The sequence below is a fragment of the Ipomoea nil genome, unplaced genomic scaffold (genome assembly GCF_001879475.1).
Source record: "Ipomoea nil cultivar Tokyo-kokei standard unplaced genomic scaffold, Asagao_1.1 scaffold2845, whole genome shotgun sequence".
Taxonomy (NCBI): Eukaryota; Viridiplantae; Streptophyta; class Magnoliopsida; order Solanales; family Convolvulaceae; genus Ipomoea; species Ipomoea nil.
Window position 1 is genome coordinate 2,295,905 of NW_017619273.1, and position 23,111 is coordinate 2,319,015.

Genomic DNA, 23,111 nt, shown 5'->3' on the forward strand with positions numbered 1-23,111 from the left:
AGTCAAAACGCAAAAAATCGTTTCTTTAAAATAAACGCGGCAAAATTGAGCAAAAAATAAAGATCCACTATGTGTCAAAATTTGTAAACATACAAGCCTCAAGCCTGAGCTTCAACTATGAATGAACCTAATGCTGTGTATACCATCCTCAACTATATGATATGATATGTCCGTCCATCAAAGTATTATTCCTTAATGAAAACTATGAATGGGTCACCAAAACATCCTTAATCTTGAATAACCACCAAAACTAGGTTGGTAGAGCATATCATGCTACCAAGCTGGCTCTACCACAATCCGATCGCCTTCCACCAAATTCCTCCCACTCCAAGCCAGATAATGATATTAACGACAGAGATCAAGAACCCATAGCCCCACCATTTTGCAAGTGGAACGTAGTTTGCACCATAGAACACGGGTGCTGATCCTATACCGTAGTGTGTGAGGCCACCCATGATGTTAGAGAGGAAGGCGAGTACCAAGGCTCCCAAGTATGGCGGGGTACCTAGAGCGCTAGCTACCGACAAGAATGCTGTGAACATGGCTCCAATGTGAGCAGCTCCACTAGCAAAGAAGTAGTGAGAGTAGAAGTAGAGAAGAACTAAAATGCCAAAAGACAGTTGCCATGAAAGGCCTAATCCCCCAACAACCTGCAATTAAAAAGAATAAATCATATTTGCAATGGACAATGAGTAAATTACTCAGTTGGCATTCCTATCCTATGCCAACCATGTGGTGCTAAATTTTCAAAAGTAGATGCAAATATGCAATTTAAACCACTGTCAATTTGTCATTTCAATTCAAGTTCAGCTAAAAGACTAGGAAATATAAATAGGTGGTGGTTCTGGAAACATCATGAGATCAATGACTCAGAATATCAAAACAGAATGTGAATATTCATAATTTTAAAAACAATTTATACTAACACAACAGTATAAAAGTTTAGACTTGGTCCTAAATGTTTAGATACAAACTCACATGAGAAAAACAAATATGCATGTGAAAGTGTGAAATGGATGATACTAGAAAACAATTAAATAATAAGGAAACATTGATTATTTTGTTAGTGAAAGTATCATGGGGACCCAAAAAAAACCGAGCAGCAAATGGACATAACAATTTATCAAAAAGAGCAGAATAAACTACAAGATTGTGCAACTGTAGTCTAGAAGAAGAAATCAGAGAAAACAAACCTTAACGACAGTCTCACTAAACCATGAGATAAGGCCATATTTGTTGAGATAACCAGCCATTGCAATGAGTGCAGCAAACCAAGTCAGGGTATCCCAAGCAACTGCTTCGGCTAAGCATTCCTTCCATGTGACAACTCCAGTCACAAGGAGGACAGATAATCCAAGTATTGCAGCAGTAACAGCATCAACATTTAACTTACTACCAAAAACCCAGAGTCCCACCTGAACAAGGCAGAAAGGAAAAAAATTTAGAAAACAAAAAATTGAAGGTACATCTACAAAGTTACAAAATGAGGAAGTATTTAGCTTCATCGTTTAAAAAGTATAATAACAGAGTGGAAATTGTCCAATGTTAACAGAAAATAGAAATTGCAATCAGAGACTGAGGAAACTTGAATGGAAATTTTTAAAATCAAATTGGCTTTATCATAAAGCAAACCCAAATGAAAGATTAGATAAAAATAAACCTAAAGTTCGTCGTTGTAGAAACAGCTTGACCAGTTGACCTCTTGAAACTTTCAGCAAAGATGTAAAAGCAGAAACTTGACCCTATGACATGACATTACAAATCCCTACAATCCTGTAGACATGGATACTGTACCATGATCTCTACAGACCACCATGCTGATTAAATGCTAATTACCTCAAATGGGTGGTTATTTAATACTGTGTATAATAACCCTTATGGCTTTACATAGGGTTGAGAAATCTCCATACTCCAGAGTAGCTTTGTTTTCTTAGTTCTAAGCTCATTACAACTTACAAGAATATCAGCTACCAATGAATAACTTTTGAGCCATCTTACCAATCAGAACTTTCCATTCCATACTTCAATTTGAAAAACAAGGCAGGCAAAACGCATATATTGAAAACACAAAGTCTACATAGAGGATCAAATACAATTACATTGTACTATGTTCCAAGTTGATTCTATCATCTGGCATCAATCGGAACCTACTGCGTATTGATCATTAAATATGAACTATTCAAATTTCAATTCTGACACTTTGCATACTTATCATGTATAATCCTAATCCATTCATTTTACTTACAATTGGAAACAGTAAAGAAATATAAACAAAGCAGGACAAGCAGGCAAATACTATCAATGCAAAGCTGACCGGGAACGAAATCTTTACCGTAAGTAGCAGAGTTCCGGCCATAATGATCTCATTCTTCGACATTGGTCCCATCTTCTCCAATTTCTCCCTTGCAAGCTTAGGTGCATCGGGACTACTCTTTACTGTTGGTGGATAGATAATGTACAACAGCAATGGCACAACAACCAACGACACCAAACCAGGCACAATGGCAGCTTTAGCCCAATCCATCCACCCAATTGTCTGACCAATGGTGGTGGAAGTCAAATTGGCGCTCAAAGGATTGGCAGCCATTGCCGTCAAGAACATGGATGAGGATATCACTGATGTCTGGAAGCAAGTTAACATCAGCCACGATCCCAGCTTGTTCTCCGTTCCATCACCGACGTTGCTGCCACAAGCCACACAAAGAGACTTCACCAGCGGCAAGAAAATGCCTCCGGCCCTCGCGGAAACAGACGGAATCGCCGGCGCTAATAGAGCTTCACTGAACACTAAACTGTAGCCTAATCCTAAAGAAGAGCTACCGAACAAGGAAACGAACTGATACGCGATTCTATTCCCCAACCCCGTTTTAATGAACCCGCGCGCGAAGAAAAACGCGAGGGCGATTAGCCAGGGGATGGGATCGCCGAAGGCGGAGAACGCGGCGGCGAAAGTGAGGGTTTTCGTCAACACGCACGCGCCGAGCCCCATCAACGCCACGGCGCCCAGGGGGAGAGGCTGGGTAATGATTCCCACAATGGTGGCGAGGAAAATCGACAGCAGCTGCCACGCATTCCGCGAAACTCCACCTGGTTGCGGAACAAGCCAGAGCACGACTCCGGTAGCGATGGAAGCAATAAGTGGCTTAATCGCCGCGCCCTGCCAAGGCTGCGCCACCTGCTGCTTCGGAGCTGCCAGGACCGCCGCCGAACCGGATGCACCCGCCGCCGCCTTCACCACGTGGTGCTGCAGGCGGCGCCGCGCATCACAGCATTTGAGCGAGGGAGTGAGCAACGCTTTAGTTTCGTCGGATTTGAATCTGAATTCCCGCGATCGAGCAGAACAGAGACGAGGCTTGTCACCAGGGAGTGGCCGGAGACGGAGGCTCACGGCGGAGGTGAGGGCTAATGACGCCATCTTCCCGACGGAAAATTGGCTGCGGAGAGATCTGAGCTAGAGAGAAATGCGAACTCAGAAAGATTCAGAGAAGAATGGGAAAGTAAGAAAGAAAAGCAGGGGAAAGGGGAGAGAATAGATCTGGGCGGTTGGGAAATTGATCGGACGGTAGAGAGGTGCTTGACAATGGCATTGGCATAGTTAACTCCGTCACGGATTCGGTGAAGTCCGTCAGTCAATTCATCAGTTAGTTAAGGTGGCGGTGTGATCCATGCTAAGATGCGCCAGCTCACCGTCTTTTCAATTCACAATCATTTTATTCATTCCCACCAAATAATGTAATTTAAATTTTTATTTTATTCTTTTCCATAAAATTACAATTCTTTTTCTCCCTAATTCTTTCATTTAAACCAAATACCATATAAGAAATTAAGGATCCTTTACTAACTGAAAATTTTCAGAAATTGAAAAATAGAAAATAGAAAATATGTTTACTAACATAATTTTTCATTTTAAAAACTGAAAATAATTTCTGGAAATTTCTGGAAAACTGGAACACACTTAAAAAACTGTTTTCGAAATGAAAAACAGAATCATCTATCATCTATTTTGTTATATGTCACTATAATCACATTACTATGATTACATTCATTATCATCTTATTTTACTTATTCATATCTTCTATCTTTTCTATTTACTTTACTTATTTAAACATAATTTATTTGCTTATACTTTAAAGTAGACATTATTTACATTATTAAAATTAAGAATTAAACTCTATACAATGTTTTAGATTTTGATTGAACTCAATAGATTATTAGTTCGAATATTTTTAATTATGTTACATCATAATACAAGTTCGGTCCAGATATCGGATATTGAAATTTCACATATATTAGAATTCAAAGTAAAAGTTATACATTCATATACATGTTATTCAAATGAATATATATATATATATATATATATATATATATATATATATATATATATATATATATATATATATATAAAACTATTTTAAATATTAGTTCAAAAAATACAAATATTATCTAAACTAATTTTTTTGTGAAAATTAACAAAATTAGAAAACAGAAAATAGAGAACAGTTTTCTGTTAGTAAACAAGTTTTCTAAATAGAAAACAGAGAATGAAAACTAAAAAATTAGAAAACAGAAAACAGAGAACAGTTTTCTGTTAGTAAATGGACCCTTGGCGTTTAGTTGGGGGGATTTTAAATTCTCTTCCCACTTAATTCCCACCTAATTTCAAAGACCATTAAATTCCGTAGTTTGGTTGGAGGGAATTGCAATGGGTGTTGCTATTTCTACCCCTCTTTGACCAAAATGGGATAAAAAGTACATTGAAAATATAAAAAGTTAAAAACTTATAATAAATACATAGGTGGTGCAAATAGCCTAATGGGTGGTCAAAATGCTATTTGCACCACCTTGTCAAATTTGCAATTAATACTTTGATAATTTAAAATTTAATTAATTAATACATAAAAAAAAAAAAAAGACTCACCTTCTCCGGTGAGAAGGCAGCCCAGTGGGTCGCCTTCTCGCCGGAGAAGGCGACCCAGACAGATTTCTCCCTGGGTTGCCTTCTCCGGTGAGAAGGCACCCCACCGTGAGTTGCTTTCTCACCGGAGAAGGCAACCCAGGTAGTTTCTACCTGGGTCGCCTTTTCCGGTGAGAAGGCGACCCACTGGGTTGCCTTCTCACCAGAGAAGGTGACGCCTAGTTTTTTTTTTTTTTTTTTTTTTTTTTTTTTTTTTTTTAATAATTAATAATTTGATTGTAAATATATATATATATATATATATATATATATATATATATATATATATATATATATATATATATATATATATAATAATAATAATAATAATAATAATAATAATAATAATAATAATAATAATAATAATAATAATAATAATAATAAATATTAGTCTTTTGAACACATTAAATGATGGGGTGTAAATAGCATTTTTTAGTTAGCACCACCTATAAAGTGGTTTGACCTATTATGTAGGTGGTGCAAATAGTAAAAAGCGGGGTGTAAATAGAATTTCCCATTGCAATTCCATGGAATTGCAATTCCTCCATTTTCATGGAATTAAAATCCCATGTCCCCCATGAGATTTTAATTCCTAGGAAAAAAAGATAGTGATGAGTCAAAATTATCCCTTCTTTTTTTAACCTAAAATTAATGTCTAACAACAATAATGAACATTTTTGACTTTATACTACTTATTACCTTTCAATTCTCATGTATACCAAATATTGAAATTGAAATTCCCAGTAATTCTATTCCTGTCAATCAAACACTGGAATTTAAATTCTCACTTTATTCCCCGTAATTCAACTCCCATGGAATTACAATTCATTTCCCACATAATTTCCCCCCTCCAACCAAACGCCCTAATGTTTAGAGTCGCCTCAAGTAACATCATTGAATTTGAATTTTGTTTATAATTACTCATTTCGTCCTATTTTATGTGTCTGATTCGGTTAACGAGACTTGACCGAAGTTATTTTTATTCAATTTTTCATACCATTAAGTTTAGTATTAGTATACAAAATTTATATATTTAGAAATTACACTAAAAGTACTATTAAACACAAAAAAATTAAATATGTTCAAAAAATTAAATTTAAAAATAAGTAAATAATACTAAAGAAAATAAACAAAGAAGAAATAGTTGATTTGACCAATGAAGTAAGTAGGATAAATAAAATGGAACAGATGGAGTAATTGTTATAATTGCTTAGCGAAAATAACATGTTAATTTTTAGATTTTACATCTCAATTTATTAACGAGCCAATCTTTTAAAGTTTATGTTTCAGGGTCTATTGATGATGTGATAGGAAATATACCCTAGGCTTAGACGTCCTTGTATGTCCATGCTCTCATTAAGTATTCGGATCGGAATCAAGGATTAGAGTTAGCGGGTGAAAGTCAAACCCGTCTATGCCTATTCCTACTTAAAGTGGGTGCTCCATTTTCCTCTATTGGACTACTCTCTATTCCTAAGATGACTCCGGACACTCACAATCTCTCGAAAAGCACTCTATATTCTCTCTAAAGTCTAGTCATTGAAAAAGGAGGCTTCAATTCCCAGATTCCATTCTCTATTCTTCATAGATATTCATGCTTGTTCATACGCATGAAATACGAGACACATAAAATACATATTCCAGGCTATTTTTTCTACATCAAATGGCGCCGTCTGTGTGTGGGGATCCATACTAAAAGCTATGTTCCTCAACCATCAAGGAAAAGAAGTTGAATCTGCAATAAAAAATAAAAAAAAATGTGAGACTCGGGTTGCTGACAGAATCCAATCCAATCAATCCATGGCCGCAAGAGAATAATGGCCTCGCCAAAGATACAGGAAGATTATTATCCCCTCACTCACTGTAACACAAGCACAATCATCTAAATAGTACGGTTCAGAGTAAATATATACCCCCTCATTTCTCCTCCTTAGCTTCAATTCCATCCAAAAGCTGTACAGTATCAACATACAGCTGATCATCTTCTTCACCGTTGACCCCTCGTTTTCCCCGGCAAAGCAGCAAGCAACTCAGATGGAGAGTTCCACTCCACGCTGGTAGTGGCGGATGAGGTGATGGCTCTGGCATTCGTCTGATGTGTGTCTGGCTTGCATGCAGCGGGATTGGGTGTGAAAGGTGGCAGCACTATTTACTGAGCTTGGAAAATTGCAGTGTGGTTAAGTCAAATATTTGCTTCTGATGGAAGCAATAGTTTGAATTATTAAAATGGCATGGCAGGTTAATTTGGGTCCATGAATTTTAGTCCCTGGTTCGTTGGGCTTGAGTAGCACGGAAGCTAGAGTTTCTACACTTGTTCGAAGCGGTGGCCAGGAGCAAAATGTTTAAAATTTGTTACATTTTAATGTAATTTTAAATTATAATCTGTAGCTTGTATAGGCTATAGATTTGCATGTCAAATAGAATAAGTCTAGTTATGTTGGTATTATCACCCCCGGAACCCTAAGTCCGGTCAGATTGGTCTTGCCATCACTTGCATTATTAAGTCTGCGTCCGTCCCGGCACGGTTGATAGGCCAAAGCCCTATAAGCATATGCATTAAGCCCGGGGACAGTCCCGGCAGCAGTCGATAGGCCAAAGCCCTACGAACGTAGGCACTAAGCTTGGGAAAATTCCCAGCACTTGCCCGGTGGCCAAAGTCCTAAAAAATAGGCATTAAGACCGGGAAGAATTTCAATTCAACACCACACCTGCCCGAAAGTCAAAGCAATCATTAGATCGAAAAGCTTGATCCGTAGATCATTCCGGCTAAAGACCGCAAACTCCATCAAGTGCTCGAATTCACCAGTTCGAAGCCATGACCAAGTGAAGTAGAGTTTTTTAGAACTTGTAAATTACTAGTTTAAGTTACTTTGTAAATTGTACCATATATATAGCAATAAGCAGGCATTAAGTGTACATAAGCCTGGTCAGGTCGGCCTCACCACCACCGGTGCTCTAAGTCCGGTTAGGTCGGCATTGCCACCACCGGCGCTATAAGTCCGGTTAGGTCGGCATTGCCACCACCGGCCCAGTTAGCCCGATATCGCATCTCGGCATAAGACCTATGAAGTAGGCAGTTAAATCCGGTTAGGTTAGTATTGCCACCACCGGCCCGATTAGTCCGAGACCGTATCTCGGCGTTAAGCCTTACGAAGTAGGCAATTGAGCCCACAAGGTCGGACTTTCCACCTCTGGTAAATCCAATCTCTTGATTGGTAGATTAATCACCTGGTCACGTTAAAAATCTGATCGCTCGATCAGTAGCGTTCAATTCCCCTATCATGTTAGAGATCTGATCTCTTGATAGGTCAGTTTAGACCTTGTAAATCCCAAAGCCCTACAAGTTAGGAAAAAGACCATCGCTACTATAGGTATGGTCCGATACATCGGCATCGTGAGCTCGATCGTGTAACTTCCCGATCACTTCGAGAAGACGTCGTATCTACTCCCTTATGTTGATGATTCTCGCAACATAGGGAGCAGGGGGCTAGTGATAGGATTGTAGGGCAACTCCCTCGACCTACGAAGCTCGTTCGCTAAATCACTTTCCGAGCAAAGTAACCTTTCCGGTCTCATTATCGTTAGAACTTCGGGTCCTCTAGCGTCCCGAGCGCTTCCCGAGCAAAGTGAACTTTCCGGTCTAATTATCGTTAGTCTTTCGGGTCCTCTAGCGCCCTGAGTGCTTCTCGTGCAAAGTGACCTTCCTGGTCTCCCGATCGTTAGACCTTCGGGTCTCCTGTAAACCGAGCATAAAAGGGGAAAACTTCTCTGTTCAGCTGATTGTTGTTTTTCAAATTGCAAATCGCTATCGTTAGACCTTTAGGTCTCCTAATGTCCCTCCGCCTGGGACTCTCGATTCGTGAATCAAGTGCTAAAGGGTGAAATCATCCTGGTCGAATAATTTTTTGTCTTCAAAAACACATCATAGTGATTAATACAGTAATGAAAGCCAACCGAGCGTGATCGACTAAGAACGATCTAGAAACCAAGTAATCCAGGTCGGGGTTTTTTTCCGAGCACAAACCAGCTACGACCGATTAGCCTGTGTGAAGGGCATTGGGAAAAACGTTCTTGCTTTTGATCGATAAGATCAGTAGAGGTCCTTGGACTGTGAGCAAAATTCAATATCTTGATTGGTAAGACTCGATCATTAGGTCTCTTCCTGTAAACACAATCTCTTGATTGGTCGGTTTCAATCCTTAGATCGTAAGCAAATTCAATCTCCCGATTGGTGTAACCCAATCCTTTGATTGGTAAAAGTAGATCCCTAGATCGCAAGTTAATTCGATCTCTCGATTGCAGTTGACAATCCGGTTGCTAGATCGGTAAAATAAACCTCTAGATCGCAATTAAATTCGACCTCCTGGTCATAGCTAGCTTCCCAGTCACTAGATTGGTAAAAATCTGACCTCTCGAATCGTATTGCAAATTCGATCCTTAGATTGGTAGAACTCAAACAACCCGTATAGTCCAAAAGGCTGTGCCTAAGGTTGTGCTTCTAAAATTTTTTCCCACTGGATTTTTTATTAGCCTAAGGTTTTTAACGAGACAACCGACATAAGTCACAGACCGTATAGTAAGATTTTCAAGCCCGAACCTTTCCTTACTTGCTCGACGTCAGGGCACGGATTATGGTGCAATTTGATAGGGAATATACCCTGGGCTTAGACCTCCTTGTATGTCCATGCTCTTGTTAGTTAGTCAGGTCGAAATCAAACGGTTAGGTAAGAGTTAGCGGGTCAAAGTCAAACCCGTCAATGCCTATACCTATATAAGGGACATTGGCCCTTCGTTTTTTTTTTTTTTTTTTTTTGGGGGGGGGGGGGGGGGGGGGGGGGGGGGGGGGGTGCTTTCCTAAGATGACTCCGGACACTTACAATCTCTCGAAGCACTCCATATTCTCTCTAAAGTCTAGACATTGAAAAATGAGGCTTCAATTCCCAAATTCCATTCTCTATTCTTCATAGATATTCATGCTTGTTCATACGCATGAAATACGAGACACATAAACACACATAAAATACATCCAGGCTATTTTTTTTTACATCATGATGAGACTCAAAGACAACAAGCAAATGATTCATTAAAAGTCTTGACTGGCCTAGTAACAAAATCCAAGTCAAATAAGATTCAAGAGGCTTTTAATACCTTTGTGCAAGCAAATTGGTATCTAACATCTTTTTAAGAAAGAGAAGATCAATATGGGAAAACAATTCTATTCAATTCCACATAAAAAACTTTTGAAGAGAGCTACTAAATTAAGGGGTGTGCTTCACTAGCTAACTTGGTAAATCACCTACTTGCTTAGTGATTTACCTACTTGTTTGTGTAACTTTCTCGCTACCTAGCTGTTCACTCACCTTCTTGATTGTTATAAACCAAGTAGCTCAAACAACTAGCTTATTCATGGAGACAAAACATTAAATGCATATCGCAACCCATGTGAAAAAGCAACAAAATGTTGGAAGCAAATTAGACAATTCAGACCAAATTCATAGGACAATGTGAATTATTTTTGCAAGTTGTTGTTATTTTTTTGTTTTTGTTTTTGTTTTTGTTGTTTTTTTTTTTTTTTTTTTTTTTTAGGTTTTTTTTTTTTTTTTTTTTTTTTTTTTTTTTTTGCTAATTAAGGGATAAGGAAACTAGAATATTTTAATAATTTAAGTATCTAGTTTTTTCCTATAAATACCGCATACCCAATGGTTCAAAACAGATTTGTAATATGTTGAATTTGTAAAATTTTTTCTCTTTTCTTTGAATGAGAAGTGCATTGAATTATATATAATTAAGGGATAATTAAAGAACCTAGAATATTAGGCACGGAATAGGTGAACGGACCAAAATACCTATATTTTAATGCTGAGTACACGAAATACCTAACAAAGGGCTGAATTGGGTGAATTTTAAAAGACGAGGGACCACATTTGATACAATTAGAAATCGAAATGCAAAATTGAGAATGAGCAATAGTCCCATTTTGGAAAAAAAATTCTAAAATTTAAACAAAAAAAAAAAAATATATATATATATATATATATATATATATATATATATATATATATATATATATATATATATATAGGCTTTGGTTCCCATGAGGTCCCTATTACAAATGAGATCATGAGGCCACATCTCAACCATTCACTCAATTAAAATTGATGGATGAGATTGAAAGAGTAATATCAAATAATTAAGGATAGTTTTTAAGCATAAGGAGAAAAAAGTTAGTGTGGTTTATAAGATTTCTATGGCCTGTGCACCATCTACGTGTGGGACGTGAGATTGTGGTTGGCCAATTCTAGTGCATAAACTGTTGTTATAAATTCGTTCTGTTTTCTTTTTTGAATTGACGGTGGTAGTCTGGCTGTTTTCATAAACTGGACGTGAGCTTTGAGCGGCAGTGTGTGCGAGTAGCTGTTATGGTTTGTGCATGTTTATGGTTTGGCTTGAGTGAATAGTGAATGTGGAGATGAACAGGAATGTTACATGTATTGTGGGTGGAAAACATATGCGTTATTTTGTTGTGGGTGTATGTATGAATTTGTTTAGGCTTGTGCATGGAGTGAGTAGGGGTTTGTTTGCAAGGTGGGGGAGAAAATGTAAAGCCGTAGCAATATGGTAATTGGGAGTCTGTGCGTGACAGTGTTGTGGTTTGTGCGCGATTATGGTTTGCGTGAGTGCGTTGCAAGTTGGCAAGTGGGTTTTGGTTTTGTTGAGTGAATTGCAAGATGGGAATTGAATATTTATATTACATTTATTCCGGATGGAAAACAATCGAATACTTTGTTTGCGTGTGTGTGCATTTATTTTTTGGGGCTTGTGCATATATTAGTTTGGGCTTGTCGATTGTGCGAATATGTTACGGTGTGTGCGAATTGGAGTAATGGATGAACACACTAGTTTCGTTTTTTTAAAGATGGGTGAAAAAAGAATTGTGGGGTGTATTGGTGGATGGATGTTGTGTGTTTGTTTGTAAAGTCGTTGTCTTGTTGGAACTGTGCGCGGAAGTTGTTTTTTTTTGTTTTGTTTTGTTTTGTTTTGTTTTTTTTTTTTAATTGGAGAAAACAACAATTTGTATAGCAGCTTGGAGTAGAGTAGTATGCGGTGTGTGCATGTATTTGGTTTGGCAGGTGCGTAACGTAGAATGGAATATGTTAATGAAGAAAAGTGTTAGTATGGGTATTATTTGTTTGTTGTAGCTAAACCAGTAGGCAAGTGAGAAGTATATGGTGTGTGCGTGAATATGTTACGATGTGTGCGAATTTGAGTAATGGAGGTCCACACTGTTCTGCATTTTATTAAATAGGGAAAAAAAGGTTGGGGGTGGGACCTGTACAATTAGGTGTGTGCGTTCTCGGTGTCAGGTGTATGCGTTATGGTCAAGAGCCTGTGCATAAGCAGGTAAGTGAGTGTGTATTTCAAAGAGGAACGGAAAGTAAAATGAGCATGTGCATACAATCACGGTATAAGATGTGTGCGTTATGCCGAAATAGACCCAAGAACAACTTAATAGAAATCAACATAACAAACAAACAACGTAAAATAGGACGCCAGTCACAGACCGGCACCGGAGACGGATTAACGAGCGTCACCTATCGGAGAAGAATAGGACGGACGAGAGGCACATGAACCTTGCTATCGTGAATACCGAAGAAGAGAGAAAGAGAAATAAAACGACGGAAGTTAAAAAGACCGGAATAAATACTGATAGTGATTTACGACCATAAATATTTGCCTACAGACCCACAAAATCGGCCAATCAAATCTTTATTCCATAATAACAATATAAACAAAAGACAAACATGCCCCCTAACTCTAATAAAAACGCAACGCATGGCTTAGTCATAGTGCAAATCTGAACCGTTGAATAATATTAATAAACGAACAAGATCGAACCTCACGACCTCACCAAACAATAGTGACCTCACCGGATCCAAAATATAAATATATAAATATATATATATATATATATATATATATATATATATATATATATATATATATATATATATATATATATATATATAAATAGCATTTCATATCTCACCATTGAAAAATAAGTTCTACTACATGTACTCTCTCAATTTTACTCTCCAATGTAGCAAGCACTAGTAAGTTTTTTTTTTTTTTTTTGAATTCATTACAAGTGTCTACATAAAGATTTTATATGTGAGAGTAAAAGTTGAGAATAATCAATGTTTATTTTTAGTATATACTGAATGTTCATATTCAAAAATGAACATTTAATGTATACTACAAATAAACCTTATATTAGTAATTCACATTGTAAGGTGAACCACGTAGATTTTATAATGATTGATTCCAATCCAAACGCAAATTATGCCATGGAATCGTGTTCACCGAGAATGGTGAACACAAGGCAAAACGACGTCGTTTTTAGGCAAAAAAAAAAAATTTCGTGGATGTGGAGTTAACGGCGTGCGTTTGATCAAATTATGAATTTTATGTTATGAGATTATGAATTTTATGAAAATTCATAATCTCATAACAGAAAATTCATAATCGCATAACAGAAAATTCATAATCTCACAACTGAAAATTCATAATCTCATAACAGAAAATTCATAATCTTATAACAGAAAATTCATAATCTCATGGTTCCAAAGTGAATGTGTAGGCATGGTTCCAAAGTGAATGTGCAGGCATGGATTCATAATTTATGAATGTCCGTGATTTCGGACAGGAATATGTAGGCATGGTTCCAAAGTGAATGTGCAGGCATGAATTCATAATTTATGAATGTCCGAAATTATGAATGTAATGAAAATTCATAATCTCATAACAGAAAATTCATAATCGCATAACAGAAAATTCATAATCTCATAATTGAAAATTCATAATCTCATAACAGAAAATTCATAATCTTATAACAGAAAATTCATAATCTCATGGTTCCAAAGTGAATGTGTAGGCATGGTTCCAAAGTGAATGTGCAAGCATGGATTCATAATTTATGAATGTCCGTGATTTCGGACGGGAATGTGTAGGCATGGTTCCAAAGTGAATGTGCAGGCATGAATTCATAATTTATGAATGTCCGAAATCTTTGTTCACCTCAAATTAAAGTGAAACCGAAAAATGTGAAAATAAAGAAGAAAAGTCACGCAATTAATTAAAAAAAAAAGATAACGGTGTACTAACACCGTTGGAACCGTGTTCACCATTCATGGTGAACACGGTTCCATGGCATAACGTCTGGAATGCGCAAATTATGCTGTGCAACCGAATGCACCTTGCAAGGTGCATACGGTTGCAAAATGGCGCCGTTTTGGTTAAAAAAAACGCGCGTCCCACTTAAAGAAGAAATCAGGTTCGATTCCCGGCAATAGCATTTTTATATATCCAGAAATTCATAACTATATATCCACAAATTCATAACTATATATCCACAGGGAATGAATGAAGTAAAAATCCACAATGAATGAATGAAGTAAAAATCCACAATGAATGAATGAATGAACTAAATATCCACAATGAATGAACTAAATATCCACAATGATTGAACTAAATATCCACAATGAATGAACTAAATATCCATAAATTCATAACTATATATCCAGAAATTCATAACTATATATCCATAAATTCATAACTATATATTCACAGTGAATGAATGAAGTAAATATCTACAATGAATGAACTAAATATCCATAAATTCATAACTATATATCCACAAATTTATAACTATATATCCAGAAATTCATAACTATATATCCACAATAATGCTATTGCCGAGAATTGAACCTGAATTTTTTTTTTTTTTTTTTTAAAGTGGGATGCGCGTTTTTAGTCAAAACGACGTCGTTTTGCATCGTATGCACCATGCGCATGGTACATTCGGTTGCATGACATAACTATTGGGGAGAATGAGAAAGAGATTCGAAAAACGCCTTCTGAATAAATGAGTATTTTTTTTAAAAAAAGGAGCCAGCATGGCATTGAATAAATGAGTATTTTTTCATTGATTATAATGAATATTTCAATTAACTTAATTTTCTATATGAATAGTCAAAAATAAAAAATAACTTTCGTAAATTATTTTTTAGATTTCCAAATTGATCATTAATAAACCAAATTGCTTAATATGTTACCTTTTTAACTCATTAATATTAGGATTAGTTATGGCCTATAAATGTTATTTTTTCATTTTAAATTAATATTATGAATATCTTTATTATTGTGTTGGATTAATTCTAGATTCTATAAAGTGTTTTTTTTTTTTCTTAATTCATATTAACATGTTTAATAGGTTTAGACATGTTATAGACTTATAGTCAAATAGACCCAAAATGATTAATTAAGCGTGTCTATCTCTCTCAGTGCAAAATCTACGCACATGCAAAATAGAAACTTATAGTAACATGTTGAAAAAAGTGCTAGTATTCTGTAATACATGTGAGATACAACAAAATTATAGGAAAACAGCAGGGAACAAAACTTGAATCATTTGATATCTTTAGGCATGTAATCACTTTCTTATAAACTTTAAATTTTCCTCTATAAAAACAATAAGGTTCAAGATTTAATCTTATGAGATATAAAAAGATAACTGAAATTCTCAAGTTGTTTTGTTTGAGAATTTCCTGCAGAATTGTAAGCCTGTGAAATATCTTGGTGTCCTGCAAATTGCTTGCATACCTGGCATATCTCAATTGCCTTTTTGTTTAAGATGTTTCTCCAAAATATTTATAAATGAAAATACGGCTGTTGGAGAAGTTACATGTTAGTTTCTGCAGTTTTAAAAACTCAACTTCCATAAAATATATCTTAAATGATATATTTATCATGGGAGAAAATTAATTATGTAAATTATGTTCAACATGAATATATACGTAATTATGAATCTTTGTAAGGTTATAAACCACATGCAAATAACTGTGCAAATGATGGTCATGTAGAGATTCAAATTTCACCCCAAAATATTTTGAAATCAAAAGGTGATCCAATACAATCCATATTTGATAGTACATTCCATATGTTTCGATTTGGGAATTTTAATGGTGACTTCTTAATTAGTCGCGCTATTTTGACACCGACTCTTGAAGTTATTGATGAAATTAATGACTACATGAATAGTATGAATGCATCTAATGGAAGAACATATTTTAGTTGTGATATTGCTTGTACGACTTATTGCAGTATAGAAACTATTGATACCCCAGAATTCTTGAATGGGTTGCGTGTTTGGGTGTGTCAAACCACTCACTATATTTAAAAGTTGGGTCTCCCGTTATGCTTTTGTGAAATATAGATCACTCGATTGGTTTGTTTAATGGTACGTGATTGATCATTTCTAAATTAGGAGATTATGTTGTTGAAGTTAAAATTTTAACTAGATATAGTGCACATGATTGTCATTGATATCTTCAGATCCAAGATTGTTATTTAAGCTCTCAAAAAGACAGTTCCCATTGATTTTTTCTTATGCTAGCTATGATAATAAATAAGAATCATGTTCAAACTCTTTCCAATGTTGGTTTGCTTTTAAAGAACTCAATTTTTGTACATTGACAACTTTATGTAATGTCTAGAGTTAGTAGTTCACAAGGTCTTAAAGTACTTGTGTGTAATGAAGATGACTAATGTGGCTTATCAATTGCAAATGTTGTATACAAAGAGGTGTTTAATAATTTATAAATTCTTTTTAAAAAATTCAATTTTGAGAATGTTGCTTTTGTTAAATATAATATGTTTCTATTTGAGTAAATATTTATATGCAAAATTAGAGTTAATTGGTAATGGATGGAATATTGCCAGTGTTTCTTTATACTTGCATAGCGTATGATAGTAGTGAGAAAGAGTTGCGTTCAAATGAGAACTACAGTTAATGTGAGAATATGAGGTCTAATCAGTTAAAGTTAGGATAGTAGTGTCTTATACAATTCAATTTTCTTCTAAAAAGCTCTTGTATATATAGTGGTGCAAATCCACTTCTCAAACCAATGTGGGACAAGTGCATGCTTTTACAAGCCTTTCCACATTTATTTTTCAACTCAAATGTGTCCATTTTGAGAATCTATTTTTCATTCACTCATTATCCGTTTTGAGTGTACAATATATTGATTTCTTCGTCTCACTTCGAAGAACTCAAATGCACTTTGACTCGATCAAAATCGAAAATGAACCCCACATATATATAATTGTACCACAAAATAACCACTTAAAATATCATTTTATGCTAAAAATTCCAACATTACACATGTGCGAGATTTACCCAGTACGCATTGTTTATAGCTGCAAATTTCTCTCATCATCCAAAAATAATATACAACACATTGTCGATCAACACTTGTACCAATATCAGGTATAATCATGTAAACTATTTTTATTGTTCCAAATACTATTATCACTAGTACCAATAATAATTTTATAATTAAGTATAATATAGATCATATATGATTGTATTTGATAATATTTACTCACCTAGGAAAATACAATTTATTATAATTTCTTGGATTTTTAAAGGAGCTGGCTCAACTTACCTTTCACACTTCATTCCTATAGCCCTATAGGAGTATACCTAGCTAGGGTAAAAAAGGGACAACACTTTACAAGGAAAAAAGAGTGGGGACAAAATGTGACCTCATTGACATGCACAATTTACGTAATCATCAATCACGTGAAAGATAATCAAACAACTAAACTTCCCTAAACATAAATATAAATGTATATATTTATTCATGGATTGGTTAGATTTGTTAGTTACGGGTTGACAAAAAATCTTGGGATGAAATGATGCAAGGAAGCACTTAACTTAATCCACCTCACCCTTCAACTGAAATGTAATCACTTTGTCTCTTAATCCTATTGAATTGAATTCCCTTTACTACTTGACTTGATATAAGACACTCAAAAAGAATGTGGTTGATATAAAATATAAACATAACAGATCATGATTACTCTCAACTTATCTTGATTTACAAATTTATGAGTCTGTTTACATCAAACGCTTACCATTATGACAAAAATTATAGCTAACGTAATAGTGAGTCTAATAGTACAATGTTCTTCGAACACTTGCCAAACTCAACTCTTGCTATATGCCCCCTTCATCCAATTTATGTGTATGATTCGGTTAATGAGACTTAGCTTGACTTGAGTTATTTATAATTTTGTTTTTCATAATATTTAAATTAGAATGAGTGTATAATGTTTACATATTTAGAAACTAAATCAGAAGTACTATTAAACACAAAGTTTGAGTTTAAAAATTTTAAGAAAATATTAAAGAACATAAGCAAGAAAAAGAGAATTTGTTTAATCCATGAATAATAAACACGACAGGTAAAATGAAGATGGAGTAATACTTATCATTGCACTATACCAAAAATTACAATTAGTAACGAAAATACAAATTTATTTTCTTACATAATACCCAACACCACATTTCAATAGTAGCATACTGGACTTAATTATGTCACGGGCATAAAGTCCAACGCGGGGCATAACGCCCATGTGTCATCCCAGGGCCCATCCCCCCGTGTGGACTAGCATGCCTACCCGCATACCGCATACGTCTCAAATTGGTTTCGCCCTACCATGGGCTCATAAGGGGAACGACAATAGCTCCCGGTCAGTTGTGTCATTCGAATCACATTGATCCGCCCCTTCATAGTCAAGTCCAAGACGAACGACAAACTCCCCAAACTTAATCGGGTCGGCATGCTTAACTTGGCCATACCTTAACGTCTAAAGCCCAGAACAACCTTTAACGCTATTGACGCTCCCCTTCACTCATTTGGCAAGCTAACCAGTTGGCACATTCATTCATTAGGTCTTAACATGGTCACAGAAAACCGTCCGTGACACTTAGCTAGCCCTCCAAACCTTTGTCTAATAGAGTTTCTCGGAGGTTTAGATTTTTTTTTTTTTTTAAGTTGATGTTATGAGCGTGATTTTGTTCAAATTCCTATAAATTTTCTTCTCCTTTTCAAAAAAGAATTCTCTTTAGGGACCACGGCAGCTGCATTGATACATTGTCTCCCTATAGAAAATGACTTTCATGCTATCTGCTTTAGGATTATTATCACAGTGGGATGTCAAAAATTGTGATGATTAAGGTTAATGTATTGTCTCAAATAACAATAATAATTCATGCTGTAATTTCAAAGTCCTAGTCACAATAAGAGCAAGGGCTGACTTTTCTGCCCTTGTGTGTGTGTTTTGTGTGGTAGTTCACTTACTGTCCAAGTGGACATGTCACCTAATTAAGTGATTAAAACCACATTGTATTACAAATTAAGGAAGATATATATATGCTTAAGAACATCATTAAAAGAAACCATAATTAAGTAATTAATTAATTTACTTTAATCCTCAACTCATTCATTATCATTGCCATGCTGATCATCATCATAATAAGTATTGAATTTGACTGAGAATTAGAAAGAGAGAAGTTGAAATTATTTGAAGTAGGACTTGGTTAATTGATGCCACTAAGGAGAGTATCTTTGATTTTATATATTATTGACATTTTTTTTATTTTATTTATTATTATTATTATTATTATTATTATTATTTTTTTTTTTTTTTTGTAGATTATACTCCACAATATCAAAAAATGCTAAAGACAGTATTTATATGTACTTCTAGCTTCGTAAATAATAATAATAATAATAATAATAATAATAATAATAATAATAATAATAATAATAATAATAATAATAAGAGAGCAATATTATATTTTTGTTCTTATTTATTAGGATTCATTTACTAATGTGAGAAATTTTCTATTTTTTTTATAGAAGTATAAAAAAAAAAAAAAGGAAAGACAAAAATAGAAAATACATTTACTTATTTCTTTGAAAATATAAAATAGAGGATGAAGAATAGAAAATTAAATGGAGGAAAGGAAACAGGAGAAATTGATTAAAAATAGAGAATTTATGTAAATGTCACAACCTTTATATTTTGGGTACAAAGAGCACTATTCAAATAGAGAATTTATGTAAATGTCACAACCTTTAATGTATTCGATCCAAGATTGTGACCATTGTATTCACATATTATCCCTTCACAAATAGATTTAATTAAATGAAGATGATTATTACAAACATTATCGATCATAGTGAAGAGGAAATTAATGAACTAACCATATAGAATTCATATATATACAAGAATTTCTTGCACCTTTTATTTCATGTATCGGAATTTCCTGTCTACAATTCAATCAGTTATAATTCGGTACAAGGTATTTTGTGTATGTAGTGTGAGTATATATATATATGGGGAATGGGACATTAAAATTAAGGGAATTAAAAGGATTGGAAGTAATAATAATATAATGGATTATTCAAGTTGGAAATCAAGAAATGGAAAGGAATTAGGGACATCTTTCATCAACTCTTCCAAGTCCCATTCTCCTCCATTGTCCCAATAGCTCCCAAACCCCCCTCCCACATTCTCTACCTTAACGTTGTTGTTATTCATGAAATGGTTGTTTATGTTGGTGTTTATATTATTGTTGTTATTCACAAAACCCTCGGATTTCACCACGTGGCACTCCACATTATTGACGCTCTCCAGCGGTGGAACCATGAAGAGATGGTTTGGCGGCGGCCCTTCTTCCGCCCCGATATTTCCGCCGAATATCCCGTGGTGGTCCCCGTAATACGCGCCGCCGCCGCCGAGCGCGTGGCCGGTTTCCATGAACGAGGCCGCGGCGGCGGAGAAGCTGTGCCCGAGCATCGGGAGCGGGTCCGCCGCCGTGGTTAGGGGCAGGGAGGACGAGAACGACGACGAGGACGAGGATGGGTCGTGCATGTACATTGACGACATTAGGGCGGCGGCGCCGCCGTTGTTGTGGTGGTGGTGATGATCTTGCGGCATTGATGAGGAGGAGATTAGGGCTCCCATGATGTTGTTGTCCCTGCAGGGCTCCAAGGACGAGGAATTATTATCGCTCGTGTTTGGTGACGTCGTGGAGGGTGACGACGATGAGTTCTTCATTCTCTTCTTCAGTGTTGAGTTCCAGAAGTTCTTGATTTCGTTGTCCGTACGTCCAGGCAAACGTGCCGCAATCTGTGACCACCTTGTACGTAGTAAAAAAACAAAACAATTAATTAAGGGAAAACAATTTAATAATTCTCGCTACCTGTATTGTATATTTGTATGGTTCTGATCCGTTGCATGAAAACTTTATTTAACATGCATGAAATCAAAATCAAAATAACTTAACGGTAACGCCAATGAAAATGATTAAGGATACAAACTTGTAACTGCAAAGTTATTATGAGTTCAAACTCCAACTTAATTATTTAGTTTAAACTGATCAGTTATGAGCAATCTAAATTGATTTAAGTCTTTATGGTCTTTTACCAAATACACACCTCTGGATAGTATCTACTGGTTTTAATTTTCTCGTCACTCAAAAAATAACCTATATATCTATGTATATGTTACCTAAGTCAAAATGTTATCTTGATAACCATAATATTGTAAGAAATTACAGTAAAATTTACAAATTACGTATTAAAAAAAATAATTTAAAATATTTTAATTACCTATAATGAATGATTCTCGAGTAGATAAGAGTGCTCTATAAATAAAATAAAATAAAATAAAATAATATGGTTACTTTTATGTATTAAAACATACTCCGTATAAAATATACGGAGTAGATTTTAAAAAAAAAATGAAATTGTTGTCTGAAATTAAAATTTACGATTTTTTTTTTAAAATTTTTTTTGCCACTAAGATCATTAAACGTTTTATGAAATACCTTACTTTTATGTTACAAATCTCAAACATTTACAATTTTATTAATTCGATAATGTTTTTCGTTAATGTTATAATGTGTACGTCTAGTTATCCAAATGTCATGATTTGATAAAAAAAAGTATTATATATACTCTTATTAATCTCTACTCTCAACTTTTACTCTCTCACTTAAAATTTTGATGTACACTTTTATAGGGACCCACAATGAAAAATCTAACCTATCAACGTCAGTCGCATCAGGAAGTAAGATTCGGGAGTACATGTAGTAGAACTCTGATTTGATTGATTTACTTAAAAATTTAGATTAAAAGTGTATTGGATCTAATGGTTTAGACATAAGAATATTGTGCATGCTTATAATGCATCATGTATGGTGTTGAAGTCAATATATAACATGATGTGGTTGCTTTATATATAATGTTGTCTTTGAATATATGTTAATTGCAATTTGCTGAAATTCCACCTTCCTTTCATGAGATTTTTTTATAAATGAATTATACCATACCTATAATAATATGCAATCTGAAATTAATTTTTCACCTGCGATTTGTATTAATCACGTAAAAATAAATATAATAAATTATTATAAGTAAAAGTACTCTTAGTAGTTTTGTGCGGTACATATCTACGCTTTTTACAAAAATATCATTTTTCTTTTCTAATTCGTCTCTTATATATATGTGTGTACCTCAAGGGTAAGAGGGGGGAATTTCTTTGGTGTCAAATTATATATAGTACAAGTACATATGTAGCTATGTTTGATTGTACTAGATAATATTATTGATTAGTACAACTATACATTTTGATAATATATGATACAATTTGATAAATCAAAATGATTGTACCAAATGACTATTATTTATATTCTCTTTGATCTTCTGTACCCAAAATAATTAATTAATAAATGAAAAGTATTTTTTAGGGTTTCCTTTAAGAAGAAGCATTGATTGTTTTAGTTTGAGATCTCTTTCATTTTCAGTTTCTTTGATAGGAACCTTTCAATGTCCCTTATAGAACAAAAGTTGGAAAATGTAACACCTAAGGCAATGACGTTACTTTTTTGAATACTACTGACTCTATTACAGTGGACCATAAGGTCCTTGGCAGGCAATTATGTTACTTTAATTTCCACAAAACAAAACAAAAACATTAGTATATAATTTTCTACTGTATTCACAATTTCAGTTGCTGTCAACCCGGTCTTTCTTCACTCAATTGTAATCGTAGTTCTTCATTTCAACATTTCAGTTACTTGATTGTGATTTTTCTCATTCAGAGGAATCCATCGACTACCTATATACAACTACTAGGACAATGTTTCAATGTAGAAAAAAAAATACCGTATTTTAAAAATAAAATGTGATTTATATATTTATAATTATTTATATCAATTGCTAAAATATTTTTGTTGTTT

The 23,111-nt window shown here is 34.8% G+C and overlaps 2 protein-coding genes across 3 annotated transcripts in view; both read right to left on the reverse strand.

Annotated features, from left to right (window-relative positions):
• Positions 1-45: 45 nt before the first annotated feature.
• LOC109160106 (dicarboxylate transporter 1, chloroplastic-like) overlaps positions 46-23,111 on the reverse strand; it is a 24,300-nt gene continuing 1,234 nt past the window's right edge. For both annotated transcript variants that reach the window (XM_019308265.1, XM_019308266.1), the window contains exons 2-4: positions 2,333-3,452; positions 1,194-1,415; positions 46-650 (exon numbers count right to left, since the gene is read on the reverse strand). In XM_019308265.1, coding sequence (XP_019163810.1) covers positions 288-650; positions 1,194-1,415; positions 2,333-3,415 — 1,668 coding nt within the window. In that variant the 5' untranslated portion in view covers positions 3,416-3,452 and the 3' untranslated portion in view covers positions 46-287. The remainder of the gene's footprint in view (positions 651-1,193; positions 1,416-2,332; positions 3,453-23,111) is intronic.
• Positions 20,088-23,111, reverse strand: part of LOC109160107 (transcription factor MYB86-like) — a 4,151-nt gene continuing 1,127 nt past the window's right edge. The window contains exon 2 of the mRNA XM_019308268.1: positions 20,088-21,008. Within this exon, the coding sequence (XP_019163813.1) occupies positions 20,267-21,008 (742 nt within the window). The 3' untranslated portion in view covers positions 20,088-20,266. The remainder of the gene's footprint in view (positions 21,009-23,111) is intronic.